The following is an 18,906-nucleotide window of genomic DNA, read 5'->3' on the forward strand; positions in this document are numbered from 1 at the left end:
TTCTATATTTTTGTTATTGTCAACAATTCTTATAGAAAAGCAACAATGTTATTTAGTCTGTGCATCAATAACGTCTGACCTTCCTGTCTGTGGCACTCTCCCCAAAACAAATCTTTAAAAACAGAGTTGTAAATGTATAATTTATAATAAAAACAGCTGGGCACTGTAGTTTCTATCACATGTCAGTCAAACGGGGGTAAATAGAGCTTTTGTTGGGGACTATTTTCTGTGGCAGATTAATACACGCGTTGCTCTAGCGAGTATTTAGAGCAGCGGGACCGACACTGTCTCATACAACAACAAACATGGGAATGTAACTTGTAGTAGACTAAAGAATAAAATAAGGACGTTCTGTATTAAACCTTAACCTTATTAAACGAAGCTCAGTTGGAATATAAATACCTGAGAGGCATCAGCACGGTGCTGAACCTTTACCCGGGACACAGGGTTTAACTGACGACTAACATCCTCAGGAGAAACTACCTGCTCGGGACAAACCTCTCAAATAGTTTGCAGCTATTTGATTACTTCTCCAAACACGGTTTTTGGCAAGAGGAGGACATTTCTTTCAGTGTTCCTGTTTTCAAGAAGTGTCATGGCTTTTAGGGGTTAGGTGGGGGTGGGTGGTGCGAGAGAGAGAGAGAGAGAGAGAGGGGAGGGGGGTATTTGCATACTGGCTTGCTCGAGGGCAGGGAGTCTATCACTCTTTGTATCTTGTTTAGTGACCAAACTGGTCCTGGAGTGTACACGAGTGTGTGTGTGTGTGTGTGTGTGTGTGTGTGTGTGTGTGTGTGTGTGTGTGTGTGTGTGTGCACGGTCTCTCTACACACACATGTAAACATGCCCTGCTCCTGAGATTATGCACAGACGAGGTTTCTCATCCTTTTCATAATTTAAGCTCTTCATAAGGAACCTGAGTTAATGCAGTTTGTGGTTGTGCTTCGATATCTTAGATAAAGACCGAGGAGATCATCGACTCGCATCATTCAGCCGCCGCACTGAAGACATGTCACCTGATACAGAGCTCTCCTGTGGCTGGAGGGCAGCTGTCTGGGGTCTGTTGTTTTTATTTAACAATATTGTTATTTTAACGCACAAACACAGACGTCTCCAACAACACCAACAGTCAGTGACAAACCTCTGATGTACAGAGCTCAGGATATACTCACAGAGATCATAGCATCTATTTATAAATACATATATAGATAAATATGTGTGTGTGTGTGTGTGTGTGTGTGTGTGTGTGTGTGTGTGTGTGTGTGTGTGTGTGTGTGTGTGTGTGTGTGCGCAACATCCCCCTCCGCAGCTTAAACGCACTAAATGGTGCCTTTGTTTCAGCCGCCGATGACGAAGCAGCATTTGTGACGATGGGAATTAGAACGGGCTGCACACTCTGCTTATTGGCTGGGAGTCGCGGACCCAAGAGGGGCGCAAAGACACAGCAAAATAATAATAATAAGAGAAAACATCCAGACTCTGCAGATACACACACCAACAGAGAGGGATTATTGTGTATGAGTGTAAACATTGCTTTTAGGAAAATGCTGCATATTGTACCTTTAAATAATAATAATGATTTGGTCAAGTTATTCTTTCCACCTGGTGAGATAGTTATGGATTAAGATGAAGTCTTTGTAAGGGATTATTGTTGGTAAAGGGAAATGAACCAGGATATTGAGAGTTTGTGGATTATATAATTGGTAATATGCTGAGTTGGAAGATGCAGGTGTGTGTTGGTGCTGGCTGCAATGTGCGAACGATTTGATTAAATGAAGGCCTTGAAATACATCTTGTGTAATTAAACCTCAAAGTGTTCATGTATTCACTGCACTCACCTCAAACTCAACCCTGGAGCTCATGTGTTCATGTGTCTTGTGCTTTATTTTAACGTTGTTTAAAGTTGCTGTGTTTCCTGTCTTTGCTCCAGGAGCTCACCTCTCTACACACCATGCAGCAGCTGGTGCTGATGCCACCGTCTCACCTGACGTCTGCCTCCCCCTTCCTGCTCTCCCCCAGCCCCACCAGCCACCAAGGTGGAGTCTTCAAAGTTATTTCATTATGGTTGTATAATCTACTGACAGCTGCCGGTTTAATTAAGACTAATGAAGGGAATCAGCTACGGCTTTGTCCAAAGTAACGAAATCTGCCTATCAGCTCGTCTCGTTGCAGGACTACAAGCAAGAGTCCAACATCTTGAAAAGCTATTTTATTTTATTTATTTCTAAGCGTTTGAATACAGAACTCAGGACATGGTTAGCCTAGCTTAGCATCAAGAGTGAAAGCAGAGGGAAACCATTTAAAGTAGCAGAAGGATCCATTTAGATTTTAGGGGGAAAAATGGCACTTTTTGCAGAAGATGCACTCTGGATCTATATCTTCACAAACAGCTGCAGCTGCTTCCCAGCGTGTTGCTGTCATGATTGATCAAAACCTGCTGTTTTCCTTCGCAGCTCTTCTGCAGCAGAACCTGCTGAGTCAAACAAATCTCCTTCAGCACCAACCTGGACTGGCTCTGACTCCACAGGTACATCCAGAGCACTTCCTGTCTGCACAAAGTCAACTTCCTTTCTGCAGATACATTATATATATATATATATATATATATATATATATATATATATATATATATATATATATATATATATATATATTTTAAATCAACTAGAAACTGATAGATTTGTTTCCCGTCTCTCTGATCCAGGCTATGAGTCGCTCTGGTCTGGCCGGGCCGTCTATGGAGAACCACATGGACATGTCCCAGCTGCAGATGCACAAACACATGTCAGTGCCACCACACGAGGAACCCAGTGATCTGGAAGAACTGGAGCAGTTTGCTAAAACATTCAAACAAAGACGCATCAAACTGGGCTTCACACAGGTAATTAAGAGGAAGAATCCCATGTGTGTCGTTAAAGGAACGCTTCAGCCCCACAACGATCATCCGTTTACAAACTCCTGCAGATTAATCCAAGTCTCATTTATCCAGTCGTACACATGCATCGCTAAAACCTTCTTCACAAATTCAAGGTAACACGGGAGTAATAGTAATTTGTGGGTGAATTGTTCCTTTAAAGGCCCTGACAACTGTTGCTTCTTGAACTAAGTATAGTGAATGTTCTGGGGAAGTGTCCGGGGTCTTTAAGGACAGGTCGTGTTGATGGTTTGTGCTGGAACCTCTGCAGATGTTCCGATACCTGATGATGTATTGCATCAAATATGAGCGTGAACCTTCCTGATCTTGCTGCACAGCATTTTGATTAAAGGAAGACCAAATATATTCTGTGTTTACAGCTTCACTGTGTGTTTTCACAGGGAGACGTGGGGCTCGCGATGGGAAAGCTGTACGGGAATGATTTCAGCCAGACTACGATCTCTCGCTTCGAGGCTCTCAACCTCAGCTTCAAAAACATGTGCAAGCTCAAACCTCTGCTGGAGAAATGGCTGAGTGACGCAGGTGCAACACATTGACCACCGTTTTTAATTTCCTTATTATAAAACCACAGATTGTTCTGGCTGTGTGTGAACAGGGAGCGAGGAGATGTTGTAGTCAGACTGCAGCTGATTGTGTTGTTGTTCACAGAGAACTCTCCTTCTGACTCGATGAGTACCTCCACCTCTCTGCCGCCCCTGATCGAGGGCTACGGACGCAAACGGAAAAAGAGGACGAGCATTGAAACGAACATCAAGCTGACTCTGGAGAAACGTTTCCTGGATGTGAGTTCACGACAGAATCAACTCAACACGTTCGATTGTGTCGGCCTAAAGAGGAAAAGGAGCATTATAAACTTTGAACGCGTCTTTATTTCCAGAACCCAAAGCCCAACTCCGAGGAGATAACACAGATCTCGGAGCAGCTCGCCATGGAGAAGGAGGTGGTTCGGGTTTGGTTCTGTAATCGGCGCCAGAAGGAGAAGAGGATCTACTGCCCGGTGACGAGTCTGTCAGTCAAGTCACACAGCTACAACTCCAGAATGGTTAGCTGCCTAAAACATCAGAAGTATTAGTACTCATAATGCAGAATATCATGATTCTGCTTGTATACATCATATAACATGTGTTTTTATGCACAAGGTAAGCAGTAACTGTAAGTGCAAACACATTTAGTGAGTAAAAAGCACAATATTTCCCTCTGAAATGTGGTGGAGTACACGTATAAAGTAGTGTAAAATGGAAATACTATGGAATATATTCAAGTTTTATGGGAAATGCTCAGCTAAAGTACAAGGATGTAGAAAGTGTACTTAAGTACAGTACTGGATTATGTGCATTTAGTTCCATTCTACACATTCTTTTACATTAAGTAGCGCGGTAACGTGACCAGATACTACATCACACGCAGTTTTTGCAAGTGATCAAAGTTCAGTAAAGGTTCTTGCACGCTCGAGCTCCCTTCAGGTTTATGAAATAAAGACTTGAAGATACATTTAGCTCTTGTGAAGCCTTTAGTGTGCGAGAGACACACACAGTTCCTGTCGGTGACATTCTGATATATTGTTCAATGTGTTTGTAAAGCAAATGTATTGTATGTATAATGAGAAGCTTTATCTCCATGTTCACCGTTTCAGGCCTCGGCATCCAGATCGTACAGTCCGCTGGCTTCAGGAGGCAAGTACTGTTTCCTACATCCACCTGTTGACTTCACTGTTGGCGCTGTCATGTCTTCGTGCTGAGTATCATCCGCTCATGTAGGTTTCTGCACGTGTGTGCATGCAGAATATATTAACCTTTTGACCTCTTTCTTCCAGTTTCACCAAATTCCTCTCCAAACAGTGCAAGTCGTGAAGCTTCTCCCAACGGTCTGTCCACAGCCGCCGTCTCTTTAGCGTCTCAGGTCAACCCAGCGTCCTACAGCACAACAGGGTAAGAGACATGAACGTAAACACCGCTGCAGACAGAACATGGAGCTGTGGCAAGAAGGAGATGTCGAGGTGCTGGTAGGCATGGGGCGGAGCCAAGCAGTTTCCCCTTGTTTCAAGTGTTTGTGCTAAGCTAAGCTAACCAGCTGCACGTGGTAGCTTCATATTTACTATGCCAGAAGAGGGTTAGCTTAGCTTAGCTTAGCATAAAGACTGGAAACAGCTAGCCAGAGCTAACAAAGTTGGCCAACCAGCACCTCTTAAAGATCACTAATACATGTTATATCTTGTGTGTTTAATCTGTACAAACAACAGGTTTTACTGGAGGAACATTTCCCAAAAATGTTTGACTGTTTCTTAAAATGACCGGCAGAATTAAGTTATGTTAGTGGTGGAAGAAGTATATACTAATACTAATATCGCACTGAAAATACTCCACTACAAGTAAAAGTATTCACTGTGCCGTAAAATGTGAGTGTTTTATTATATATATGATGTTTTTAGATTAATATTACTGCTGCATTAATGTGTATGTTGTGTTTTACTGCTGTAATGTTTCAGTTCCTGCTCATTTGACCTCCTTTATCTACTGTTGTGTAGTTTAATCTGCAGCGATGCATCATATTCTATAAGATCATCACGTTTCTCAGAAGAACATTCTGTGTTCAGCTTTGTGACGACGCTTTTTAAAGACTTTATTTAGATTAAGAAGGAGGAGAATGTTCTCAACACATAAAGGAAAAACTTCATCCTTCACACATCTGGTGTGACTGAAGTAACTGAAGCTGAATTTCAGTGGAGTAAAAACAACATTTGTCTCTGAGATGAAGTGAAATACAAGTATAAAGTTGTTAAAATGTAAGTTTAATGTAGTGCGTGACATCCCACCGCTGGTGGATAATCCTGCGATCCTTTGTCCTCTCAGGTCCTGGTACCGGACATGGAATCCTGCACCGTATCATCACTGAGCAACATGAACCGTATCTTATGAAGCTTTTGTTTTGAGAAGGATGTGCACTGAAGATGTGACGGAGTAACACGAGAACCCCCGTTATGAACGGGGTTACGCAGCTCCAGGTTAAACCCTTAGAAAAGAAACAGCAGAGGACTGCAAACACACACACCACACTAACTGCTGTTAGCCTCAAGATGTTTGATTGGTGTTCATGTGACTCTTTACTCTGCGCAGATCAGCTGCAAAGACCAAGAACACACAGAAACACACACACACCTGACAAGATATCTGAAACACTAGTGGGGATTCTCATCTTCAAATAATCCGTCTGAAGGATTGTGTGCCATCTTTATGCTGTTATTGTATGTTTATATTGTAGTTAGTGTTGTGTCAGTGAATTTAATTCAATCCTATATACTGCTAGCTGTCTAAACTTAAGGATTTCATAGATTAGGTATTATTATTATTGCAGTTCTGTCTATCAGACATACAACAACAAAGCCTGACACACGATCAGATTGTAAAAGAAACAGTTTGTGCAGATTATCCTAATCACTTTATCTGGTGGTAAAACGAGAAATGACCTGAAGTGTTGCTTCGATGAAGAACATGACGTAATAAAAAGGTAAAAACTGTTTCTGTAAACTGATTTAGATTCTGAACAAATAAGTAAACAAAAATGAGATACAACAAAGCAAACTCTTAAAGTACAACGTAAATACTTATATGTTCGAAACAGATAAATAATTACTATTTATCACATATACAACTAACAAACACACAATGCTTTAATGTTCCTTCTTCACACATAGCTTAATTCCTAATAAACTATATGTTCCATAAAATAAATTGTAAATGTAAGTTCGACAAACCACATTTTATATTCAATAATCACAATTATGTTTGTTCAGTTTTGATATTAAATGAGTGATGATACTAAACGTTGTAACACTTTAAAAAACAATATGTTTTGTGTGCTCGTCAGGGGGAACTGGGAGATTCTTTTTTATTACATTAGTTTAGGACAACAATGGAGCTCCATGGTACCGAGGAGGAGGAGGCTTTACACAGACGAAGACGATGAATGAGAGAAACGTTGACCTCTGCTGGTCCAAACATGTAGCGTGTTGTTCTGTTTGATTCTGTACTGAACCCTTCTCTGTTTTAAGTGTCAGTTGTGTATATATATTCTTTAGTACGTGAAGTTGTTCCTGCTGTGTGCTCCTTTGTCTTTACCTCTTAGCTCCTCAGACACACATTAACTTTTACTTCCTGTAATTCAAATGAAGATGTCGTCATGGGTTTGGCTTTCTTTCTTTTAAATGATGCAAAGAGTCAAATCTAATTGTTGCTCCCTGAGCCCCCCCCCTGAACATCTGTGTATTCAAAGTGTCTGTAAACATCTTTTAACCCTTTATAAGAATCTCCTAAACAACTTAACTTTGGATATTTCACAGTGTTTCCACGTGTCATGTGAAGCGGTGAATGTTGTGAGGACTAAAGACACAGACATTAAGAAAAGGCACAGTATGTACACTTTAATGATAAAAGAATATTAAAACTAACAAGTGAGAATGAGTAGATTAGTCATAAAAAAGTGTTTCTCTCTGTTTTACATTAAGAAGGTTTCAATCGTCCGTTTAGTGCCTTGAATGTTCCACTGGGGGCTCCACTGGGGGCTCCACTGGGGGCTCCACTGGGGACTCCACTGGGGGCTCCACTGGGGGCTCCACTGGTTTCCACTCAGCCTATATGGAGCGAGGTTGTCCACATGTCCCCTGAGGTCTGTTTCTGCTTTGTGTCCCTCTTTTCTGTGTTTGGTTGTGCGAGTGTTTCAGATTTCTTTGAACCTGGAATAAAGATATTTTAAAATGACATTTATAATGCAATGAAATACAATAACATCATATTGCAATTTATTAATCTATATAAAAAGAAAAGTCAGTTTTAGAGGGAGTTACATAGTGCAACCTTTTCTTAATGAAATACAGTTTATTGATCAGAACATGACTCCCTGTAAACACATTACATCGTTCAACAAACAAGATATAACATGTTCATTAGTTTGTGCTAATAGGCCATTTGGACAGAGCCAGGCTAGCTGTTTCCCCCTGCTTACAGTCTTTATGCTAAGCTAAGCTACTCACCCTCTGGCACGGGGGGCTCGTGTACACCAACCCTGAGCCTCTTTGTAAACAAGCCTGGACAAAAACTGAAGACAAACAAACAGTCAGTCAGCGAGCGACTGGACGAAAAGATCTCGGCTCATTTGGAGTCCAATGTTTTTGTTGTGTAAGAGATTAAAGACGTCAGTGAACAGATAAAGAAATGTTTCTGACCACGCAGGCCAAGATGTCAGAAGAGATGAGCATGTAGAAGACGTTGTTCCAGCCGGTGGGAGAGATCACACCGGCTAACAGAGGACCCACCGCAGCTCCTGCAGAACACACAGCGGTACACGTGAACCGGAGCGTAGCATCAAGACGTTTAAACCTTTTAGTCTTCCTAAAAGCATTTACAGTGTTTAACAAGTGCTCAAATGTTGTTATCAAACTTTAATGCAAAACAATTTCCCTTTCAATTTCTAAACTTCTATTTCACAATATCAATTTATCATTTCATCTAATTTCCTTTTTCAATTAAGAGTTTTTGTTCAATAGGTGGAAAACTGTAAATACACAACACGAACATATGATCCCCTTTTAAAGCGGATACATGTTTTTACTCACGGAGCAGACTTGGCTCTGTTTGGTCTGCTGTAACGCTTCACTTGTTCACCAGCCAGATGTTAACAGTGACTCCATACTGTACTCACCCACTGAACCTGTCCCGTCAATAATAGCCGTCACTGTTGATAACGCTCTGGAGTTTCCTCTCAGACTCTCATGTGTTCCCTGTTACAAAGACACAGAATACAAACGTGTTAGCATCAAGATATAATATAATATAAAACCAATAGTCAGAGTACTCATGATGCACAACGGCCCATTTCAGAGAATCATAATAAATAATAATAATAAATAATGTACTTGGTTACATTCCACCATAATATATATATATATATATATATATATATATATATATAAAATATATATATATATATATATATAAAATATAAGTAGAGAGAAGATGAAATGTTTATTTCACAACAGACTTGTTGCTTCTGTTGGATGATAACAGACGACAGTAACTGTGTTTCCCATGATGCTTCAGGTTTTACCAGGTCAGCTGATACAGCAGTAGTGATGAGAGCATACGGTCCGTTCACCAGGCCTCCACACAACAGCAGCATACCTACATATGGGGGAGGGGGGGGGTGTACTTAATAAATCCACTGCTTTTCTATAAGAATCCATGTTTATTCAAAACTGTATTTATTTAAAAAAACATTCAAAGTCTTTTCTCATGACGGATCATTTTATACGTTTAAACAGGAATACTGTGCTTTCACTTCAGAGTCACACACACACACACACACACACTGATTTTAACTAATTGACCTGTTACTCTCTAATTTCCCCCAGAAGTGAAACACATAATCCATAATCCGAGTAAGTATTTCTCCTAAAATCTCAGAAGTTTTGTTTTTTAACTTTGGCTCATTCTAGCGGGAAAAAACTAAACCTTTGAGAAATAAAACATGAAGAAGTAAAGAAGTCTTACCGACTGTAGTACCGATGCTCCTTTGTCCGATGTAATTATAGAGGAAAAGCTGAAACATGAAACAAACAAACAATCAGCAGACATCACACAAGAGAAACATAAAGAAACACATGAGCCTCATCATTTCAACATCTGTACGACCACTGAAAGTTAGCCATCAGCTGTAGTATTGATGTTTTTCTTCAACACAGATGAAAACAACATCATTCACCAAATGTATTATTAACATTTGGTTTTGGCGCCAAAAAAGAAGAATTAAATGATTCTAACTTCCATTGAGTTTGGAGTAATCCTCTCAGCTGTCTGTGTGTGCCAGGAGATTACAAACTCTTCCACGGCAGTGTATGAACTTTAATATCAGGTCCCGGAGCCACTGGTTCAATAGGTGACCTTACACATGCGTCATCAAACCGTGCCGTCATAAAATGATTTGATTTAATAGATGACACTCACCATTGGAGCGGCACCGAGCAACATGACGCAGCAAGTTGTCGCTCTCCCCCCCGTGTAGTCAGACACGAGGCCCGCCATGATGCCTCCTGCACACACGGCACATTCAAGTCAGATCATGTTGATCTGTTGTAACTATTTTAACTTTCCACAGCTCTGAGAGGTTCATTAGACATTTCCTCCTGTAATGATGATCAGAGCCGATCGTCTTCTTTGATATGTTCGTGGTTATTAGATATATTGATGAGCAAACAGGATATCCTCCTGGCAAGTGACAAGGTCTAAGCTGAAGATTGTGAAAGCAAATAAGAGATTTAATTGATTTAAATCTTCTTATATGTCTCTACAGGCTTCCTACAGCTTATTAAGAGAAACAAATCGACACTTTGCAAACACTTAATGTACCAAAAATTACTTATTGTTATTATTAAACCAATAACACCGCCGTCAGAGGTCTGTCATACATTTTGTATTTGACTTATTTCTTTCTGTTTCTTCATAAGCATGTTGGAAAATGAAATCATATGACGGATCAGTCGAGGCTCAAAGCTTACCCACGATTCCTCCTACATCAAACAGTGTTGACATGTCTCCTGCCTCTTTAGCATCAAAATGTGCTGAAAAACAAAAACAAAACAAAACACACATTAACTTTACATGATGTGGATCAAACTATAACACATGCATGATATTCTCCTCATTGGAAAGATTTAATAAAGTGTGTAAATACTGACCAACATTTGAGATGTAGAGAGGAAGCCAGTACAGGAAAGTGTAGCTGACCAGCTTAGCGAACAGCAGGCAGAGAGAGAACTCCACCACTCCCTGCGTGAGACATAAAAACACCACGACAACCTTTCATCACCACAAAATGTCTTTACTGTCACAATCAACTGCATCTCTCTCTCTCTATACAAACACTTACAATCCGAACACCACAGTGTCATTCCTGATATCGCCACCAGGTGGCCAAAGTAAAGGAATTTTCAAATCCTTCACTTTAAGCCTTAATATCTTTAAACCTGAACCAGTAATTCAGAATGACCGGTTTCAAGTTCAGCACCTTCAAAGCAAACCAGAAAGACATTTTGATGTTTGAACACGAGTATCTCCACTCACAGGAATACTGAGAGCTCCACAGAAGCTGATGGCCTCAGTGGGCTCCACAACAACCTCCGCAGGATCAGCAGTGATGACACCATTTACAGTTCTGTCAACATGGGAGGAGTTCTGCAGGAGCGGCTCCGTCTCCCCGCTCTCCTGTTCGCTCTGACAACACAAACACAAAAGCGTGAGCTCAAGCCATCCTGGATGAATGAGGAAGATGAAGGTTTGTGTTTTGACTCACGTGGTGCTGAGGAACAGAACAGTTGACGTCTTCAGGTTCTGAATAAAAGTGAGGAAAAGATACAAGTGAGAACTTAAAGCCACATTCAGGTTTGACAAGAGATGTCACGTTAAAGACGACAAGTTACAACATGTGAATATGAATAATCTCCCAGCATCCAGTCTTTGTGCTAAACACACTAAACATGACTCACACCTGACTCTGAAATTAATGATCCATCTTTTATCAGACTAAAACAGGGATAAATCAACTAATGCATCAAAACAAACAGTTATTTTGATACTCAACTAATCTAAAGTTATGTATTACATTGACTCACATCTGTACTCTCAGCTCTTTCACTGTAAAAACTAATAGTTTTACATATTTCTAATTCTATTGCTCATATTTTCTTTTGTACTTTTTCAAAATTCCTTGTATGTGCAAACGTACTTGTCAATAAAACATTTCAGTTATTTATTTTAGAGAAAATGTGCGTTTTTTTCTGAGTTTTAGACTCATTAATAAAAAAATTAAAGAAAATCCATACACGAATCAACAACAAACAAGTGCTGCTGAGCCCGACAGAGTTACGTGAGCGGTAATAGTTCTGTAGCTCAGTTAAACATTAACCTTTAAAGTTACAGCAGCCGAAACCTGTTTACATTACAAACATGAGGTCAAGCACGATCCTGAAAGTGCAGGTGTGTCTGTCCCAGTCGGAGGGTGTGTGTGTGTGTGTGTGTGTGTGTGTGTGTGTGTGTGTGTGTGTGTGTGTGTGTCCCAGTCGGAGGGTGTGTGTGTGTGTGTGTGTGTGTGTGTGTGTGTGTGTGTGTGTGTGTGTGTGTGTGTGTGTGTGTCCCAGTCGGAGGGTGCGTGCGTGCGTGCATGCGTGTGTGTGTGTGTGTGAACAGATACTGACTCTCAACCAGGAAGAAGAAGCACAGGATCCCAGTGCAGGCAATGATGAGTCCCGGGACGATGAAGGACATTCCCCACGCTGAGGACACAAAGACTCCTGCGATGAGGGAGCCCAAGATGTTTCCCACGGAGGTGTGGGAGTTCCACACACCCATGATGAACCCACGCCTGGTGATCAGAACACAAGCACACAAAGGCCATGAGTTCTCTTCACACAGCTGCAACTATTGCTGCTGAACAGTCATTGGCCACGTTAAAGAAGTAGTTCAACCTTTGGAAATATTATAGTAGTGAGATTAAGATCATTCATCAGTCATTTTTTGTTTTGGCTTTCCTGTAAAATTGGTCAAATGTCACCTACGCCCTCTGCTTCTCACCCCTCGATATGTTCTATGCAAGTGTCGCGTGAAGGAACTACATCGTGCATTGTATTGTGCAACCCTGTGTTATAAATGACAACTAAAATGATCCTTGAAAAATCTAAATAAACCCATGAACACAAAATGTGTACCTTTGAACTGACAGCTCCCTGTAAACACATGTTACAGTAAGCAGGTCATTACAGTGCACGAAAACATGTTCAGGTGACATGATGTCCTTTGCAATCTGCTTTCTGCGAGTAGCCGGGTTCCTTTTATGCAAGTAAACATAATCCACGGAGCAGGCACTGAAGACATCCAGACTATAGTTTAGGGTTGTGCTTCTGCTGTGTATCCGAGTGAAGCGCTTTAAGTTGGTAAGAAACACATGAACACCTTTTAAGCTTCTACACACACTACCGTTTAAAGGTTTGTAATCAGCCGTTATATTGATGTTGTTATTCTCTCCATCAATAATGGCTTTTTTTAAACATTATAATTCAGACACTAAATGTATTATTAAAATGTTAAATAGTTAATGTTAATAAGATATTGTGTACTTGACCCTGAAACAGGAACTTGTTCTTATTTAAATCTGCACACATGTCGATGCTCAGCTTTCACCAATGACTGCCGAGATCTTCAGTTCTTATTGAGCTGTTGCTCAGAGGGATCTGTGTCCGTCTGTCCTTTACATCGTCCGTCCGGTTGAACCATCGTACAGCGTTTTGTTCTCCATGTAGAAAACATGCTCACACATATAGAGCAGTCGTCTCTTTTGAACCCTGGTGTTAACTTTAGGGGCAGTTTATATTTATGATGTGGATTTGATGCTTGTGGTGGGAGATAGTGTGACACATGTGCACGTGTGAGTCAGCCAGCTACAAAAAAAAAGGTCCCGCCGAGTCAGCAGGACTAGGCCCCCTGTGCACATAGAGCAGTACTCACTTCCCCTTTCCAAACCAGTTCCCGACACAAGCCACCACTGCAGGCCAACCGGTGGTCTGCATGATCCCGTTTAAGACCTTCAGAGTGAAGCAGAGGGGGAAAGAAGCCGGTGTTAACTCACTGCATCAAAGCCTCTTACAAGTGGCACCCTGGTAACCCTACATACTTTACTTAAAAACAGGTGAAAAGGGAGAACGAGAGTAAACCGTCAGTCTTAACATTCCCAAACCAAACTTACAAAAGCCCAGACATTCTCCTGCAGTCATATGATGCAGCTGGGAGTCATGTGATGTGTGTAAGGAAAGCCTGACTAAGCCACCATGAGATCTCTACATATTGTAAAGAGAAGAGATAGTAAAGCAGGTCTATACTGACCCACAGGGCTCAGTGATCACACCTGTGATGGGCTAAAAAGGTTGATAATAATCAATACAATAAATCAGTGAGTTTTCTTGGTAACCTCACGTAGGGGCTTCAGTCTTTAAAAAACTCTTCGCTTCATTTTGATCTTTCTTAATTCAAAGAAGACCAATGTTTTATTTTATTTACAAAAGAAACAAATGACTCATTGTTATTTATAGGAGGAGTCATATTTCTTATTAGCTTCTCAAAGGGTGTTGTATCTACTTGTGGAATTTGACGCCAGGAGTCATATGATGGCGTGAAGCTCATCTGACACTGCAGAGCTACACAACAGCAATACATTCAGGAGCAGTTGTTCTTATTTATGCAACTGCACATACAGAGTCCAGTTTTACCAGCATTTCCAAAGAAAAAGTGAGAACAATTACAGGTGTATATCCCCCCCAAAGAACTCTACTGGTGGGAAACACTGGATACTAATTATATAAATACTGTAACAATAAATTAAATCGGCGACAACTTCGATAATCAGTTGATCGTTTTAGTCATTTATCAAGAAAACACATCAAACATATGAGCACTTTTCTGTTTGATATTGTTGTAAATTAAATATAATTGGGGTTTGGACCGCTGACAAGACAAAACACGCTATTTGTGGATATTACTTTGGACTCTGGGAATGTCTGACGGCCAAGTTTTCACTATTTTCTGACATTTTAAAGACCAAAACTGGTTTCTTCACTCATTCCTGAGGTAAACCAAGTCTACCAAAGTAAAACCTGATTGTGCAGGGTGATGTGTGTGTGTATGGTCACGTGGTCTTTCAAAACGGAAGTGAAACAACACTCTGACTATCCACCCTGAGATCTTAATGTGAGTTTGTTGTAACCCGGAAAACATTATACCTCTGGCCTCGGCTGTGGCGGAGGCATAATGCAGTGTTTACATCTATCATATGGGTCTTCAGTAGCTTTGACTTCTATCCTCTTTATTTCAACTACCGCTCCACAATTAGCACTTGCAAGCTAATTCTGCAAAGATTCTCTGAATGACTTGTCTATTCAACAAGACACTTTTTAAGTGGTGATTTTGCTGTGTGTAGGTCTCTACAGGAAGTACAAAGTGGAAGGGTTTAAGTTTCCAACATTTAAAGGAAACTCAGAAAATCTTTCAGCAATCTGGCAGTTAGGTTTTTGGTGATTTGTTGTGTGCATGTGCACATTCTGTCCTGATGGATGCACTCTCTTGTCTTGAGTTTACAACCGATCGGAGACAAAAGAAAGTGCATAACTTTGTGATATTGTGTCTTTACCTGGATGACAGCGTAGTACCATAACGAGTGGATTTTCAAGTAGAAGCCGAGGCCAAACAGACATGTGAACAGTCCACTCATCAGCATCCCAAAGCTCAGGTAGTACCGCAGAGGCAGGCGCTCTCCAAATATCCCACTGTGAACACAATAAATGATTTTGACTCAATAACAATTCGCACACACTCAGAGACATACAAACATAACAAGGTATGCAGGTAACAGCACATACAGACCTGAAAAACATGCCGATGGCATAGGCAACCAGGAAGCAGTTATCCAAGACCCCAAACAGTGTCTGGTAGTTGTCCTGGTCTAGAGGGACGACACAGATAAAACCATATCACCATTTAGATTCTGGAAGTTTTATAAACGTTGTGCAGCATCAAGAGACCTCAGCAGCTCCACCAACACGACAACAAATAAAAGGACTTACCAAAGGGCGCCCAGTCACACCAAGTAGCATTATTGGTTATGTTAAGGTCTGCTGGCCGAATGACTGAGGAACAGTTTCTGTGCAGCTCAGTCTGAGTATCAGACAGAGAAAAAAAACAACCATTAATTTAACTCCTTTTTAATCCTCTTGCGTTCTTTAACTAAGATAAGGGAAAACTTGAGCTCAAATTCTATTGAAGCTAACTTTGATGATTTTCACACTCAGGAGCTCCAGAGAGCAACTTACAGGCAGCATTTGACCCCTGACCCACACGTGTCAAGTTCCTGCAAAAACTGTCGATAAAAGGAATTGAATTTTCCCCGTCACCTTAACAATGCTGATAGGTTTCCGTGAAAGATGGTAGGCCGTGTAGAAGAGGAAGGTGAGGAAAAGAATGAAACCGCGATACCTGAAAGAGAAAGATAAAAGAATAAAGATGTGGTGGCAAAGTCTTTCTGATAGCACAGGTGTCTATAGTAATGTTATAACTATATCACATTATACTACTTGCAATTAAGAATTTAATTGTCTTTATTTAGTAGATTATGAAAAACAGAATATATTTTATTTGACTTTGCTTGTTTATTTATATTTTTTTTAATGTATTCATCTTTTACTGTCATAAACAAGAGCCTTTAAATAAATAGTTTACTTTTAATATAAAAAAGAAAATCCCTAACGATGCTTGTGTACTTTTACTTGAGGTTACTTTTAGTGCAGGGCTTTTACTTGTAACGTAATATTAGGTATTGCTCCTTCTACTTAAATAAAGGATCTGAGTACTTCTTCCATCACTGCCTGCGGCGTGTCAGCCAAAACTGAACACTATACACTTAACAAAGACATGTTTTATGTCAGAGCTGTCTGACACTGTATCATAATGACAATAGTTTCTTATCTTATTCATTTGCATTAGATTGTACAGGTGCACCCAACGTACATCAGTGTTTATGGCACATCCAAGAGTAATGACTCCACAATGTCGACCTTCTTTAGCTCTTCATTATTTTTTATCACATATACTAGAAACGTGAAGTTGTTATTTTTGTGAAAAAGAGTTTCAACTAACATGAACCATTCATTACTCATAAGTGTTACCAATTGCTGGTTGTACTACTGAAGGAATAACAAGTGTGTACATGTGTAAGAGCACAGGTACAACATTAAGCCATAACAAAGCATGAACTACTTTGATGATTGATTTATCTTTGCAGTCAATCTTCAAGCAAAATATTGCAAACATTTGATGGATTCAGTTTCTCAAATGTGTGGATTTGATGCTCTTTAATGTCTTACAATATGGTAAATAAAAAAAGTTTTCTGACGTTTGGTCGGATTTATTGATATATAATTATTAGTTGCACCTAGGCTCAGTTTATCTCATGATTATTATTCGAACTTAGTATGTCATTTAACATACAAAGTAGTTATTTGGACATAAGCAAGTGTACTTTGTAATTTCTCATCACATTATGCATTATGTTCCTGGTAGGAGAGGGCTTTCTGTAAAATCAGCAAAGTAATGAATAATCCCCTCAATGTGAAGAGATACTACAAACTGAAACTATATATAAATGAAGAGAGTCTTGGTTTTTTTCTAAATTCCTGAAATACTACATTTGTCGAAGACGGTATCGATTCGTTAAAAGGTCAAATCTGTGTCGATAAGGGAGAAAGCGGAATAAAAAGAGCTGTTTTTCATAATGAAGTTTGGCGTGGCTGATTCTCACATCAGAACACACACGTACCTGCTACACAAACCATGAACACAAGCTGTAATAATACATTTATAACACGTAGTAGGATATTGAAATGTAGGTAATTATACAATGAACACTGGGTTTACTAGCCTCTATTACAAATTCCCAGATAATTGTGTGTTTATCGACACGGACAAGCCAATCATTTACATCAAGGGGGAGATAACACGCATATAGACCAACGGCTGTACTGAGGATGCCGTTAACTCCGTGTTTGTGTAGTTTGTGTAGTTTGTGTAGTATGAAGAATGGACACTTACCAACTATCTCGAGAAAAGGACGTGATTAATCGTATACCGGGAGCCAGGGGCGACTTCATTTTCCGATTAAAACTCGAGTCAAACTTTAAAAACTCAGATTTCAGGCATGTCGTGAGTACTAATCTCAGTTAAAGGCACTGTTTGTAGCTAATTTACCGGCCGTTAATTAACGGTTGGTAACGGTTGGAAGCTGGTGAGCGCGTTAGCTAGCTCGCGACCTAAAACACTTGTTTTGTTCTAGCTAACGTTAGCCACGGGTTTAAAAAAAACAAGCCACCAAGTGTTAACTAAAGGAATAAAACGGTAACCGTGTCGCGTCCTGGTGGGTGATACAGTCCGTAAACATCCAGCAGTTCTCCATACTGTCCCACAGGCTGAGTGTTTATATTAAATCACCGGGTCCGGAGAGCCAGCCTACATCTGTGCAGCTGCTCAAGTTCAGAAAAAAAAGGCGGCGTCCGTTATGATTAAAATAAAAATAAAAGATTGTTGTTATTATTAGCCTAAATGTGTTTTTCCATAAGATTTTCCAGACGGAGTCTCCCGGTGGCCATGTGATTTCCCTCTTCTGACGTCACGACAAACAGGAAGCAGCGAGTGTGAGGAGCAGCTGCTACTCCCCTTCTAAACAACACAACTAAATGATAATAATAATAACAATAATAACAATAATAATAATAATAATAGTCACAATAATAATAATAGTCACAATAATAATAATAGTCACATTAATAATAATAATCACAATAATAATAATAATAATAATAGTCATAATAATAATAATAACAACAACAACAATACTAAATGGTGGTGGAATGTAACAAACTAAATAACAATTTACATTTATTAATTACACATTTTAGATACTTTATTCTTTTCTTTTCATGCAACTTTATACTTCTACTTATGTACATTTCAGAGAGAAATATTGAACTTTTTTACTCCATGTAGTAGTAATATTACACTGTGAAAATACTCATTCCTGCATTCAAAACCCTACTTACATTTACCGAAAAGAGTAATGTACTCAAAGTAAAAAAAAATATTATTGTTGTCCGTCAGTTTTTTACTATTATACATGATGTTTTTAATTATTATTACTGCTGCATTTATGTGTATGTTGCATTTTACTGCTGTAGATTTGAAAGTTTATAACTCCTTCATATACTGTTGGGAAGTTTAATCTACAGCGATGCATCATATTCTATATTTGATGAGATTTACCTATAGAACAATTTTAGTTTATCACAAAAATGTTGTTGTTAATTTTTTGTATTATACAAAAAGGTGTTTGTTATT

General features: G+C 39.7%; 2 protein-coding genes across 2 annotated transcripts in view; one reads left to right on the forward strand and one right to left on the reverse strand.

Annotated features, from left to right (window-relative positions):
• Positions 1-6,538, forward strand: part of LOC115019082 (POU domain, class 2, transcription factor 3-like) — a 13,569-nt gene extending 7,031 nt beyond the window's left edge. The window contains exons 4-13 of the mRNA XM_029448426.1: positions 954-1,055; positions 1,928-2,033; positions 2,451-2,524; positions 2,702-2,878; positions 3,313-3,454; positions 3,581-3,714; positions 3,810-3,974; positions 4,566-4,614; positions 4,746-4,860; positions 5,782-6,538. Of these exons, the coding sequence (XP_029304286.1) occupies positions 954-1,055; positions 1,928-2,033; positions 2,451-2,524; positions 2,702-2,878; positions 3,313-3,454; positions 3,581-3,714; positions 3,810-3,974; positions 4,566-4,614; positions 4,746-4,860; positions 5,782-5,824 (1,107 nt within the window). The 3' untranslated portion in view covers positions 5,825-6,538. The remainder of the gene's footprint in view (positions 1-953; positions 1,056-1,927; positions 2,034-2,450; positions 2,525-2,701; positions 2,879-3,312; positions 3,455-3,580; positions 3,715-3,809; positions 3,975-4,565; positions 4,615-4,745; positions 4,861-5,781) is intronic.
• A 790-nt stretch (positions 6,539-7,328) lies between these two features.
• On the reverse strand, positions 7,329-18,174 carry LOC115019265 (glucose-6-phosphate exchanger SLC37A2-like). Its single transcript, XM_029448746.1, has 18 exons — positions 17,608-18,174; positions 15,915-15,996; positions 15,588-15,678; positions 15,388-15,466; positions 15,155-15,290; positions 13,480-13,556; positions 12,174-12,340; positions 11,273-11,310; positions 11,044-11,193; positions 10,659-10,749; positions 10,479-10,541; positions 9,928-10,013; positions 9,475-9,523; positions 9,032-9,105; positions 8,627-8,705; positions 8,151-8,248; positions 7,959-8,023; positions 7,329-7,661 (listed from the first exon to the last, which is right to left on the reverse strand). The coding sequence occupies exons 1-18, from the start codon at positions 17,664-17,666 to the stop codon at positions 7,646-7,648; spliced, it is 1,500 nt and encodes a 499-aa protein (XP_029304606.1). The 5' UTR covers positions 17,667-18,174; the 3' UTR covers positions 7,329-7,645.
• Between the last annotated feature and the right edge of the window lie 732 nt (positions 18,175-18,906).

The sequence above is a fragment of the Cottoperca gobio genome, chromosome 14 (genome assembly GCF_900634415.1).
Source record: "Cottoperca gobio chromosome 14, fCotGob3.1, whole genome shotgun sequence".
NCBI lineage: Eukaryota > Metazoa > Chordata > Actinopteri > Perciformes > Bovichtidae > Cottoperca > Cottoperca gobio.

What these genes read in the sequence shown, in the direction of transcription:
- LOC115019265 (XM_029448746.1), bottom strand. Translation starts at nt 17,666, where the DNA reads ATGAAGTCGCCCCTGGCTCCCGGTATACGATTAATCACGTCCTTTTCT. An exon ending in TCCTTTTCTCGAGATAGTTG is followed by an intron (nt 15,997 to 17,607) that starts GTAAGTGTCCAT and finishes TTTCTCTTTCAG; the next exon opens with GTATCGCGGTTTCATTCTTT. An exon ending in AACTGGTTTGGAAAGGGGAA is followed by an intron (nt 12,341 to 13,479) that starts GTGAGTACTGCT and finishes TCTGATCACCAG; the next exon opens with GCGTGGGTTCATCATGGGTG.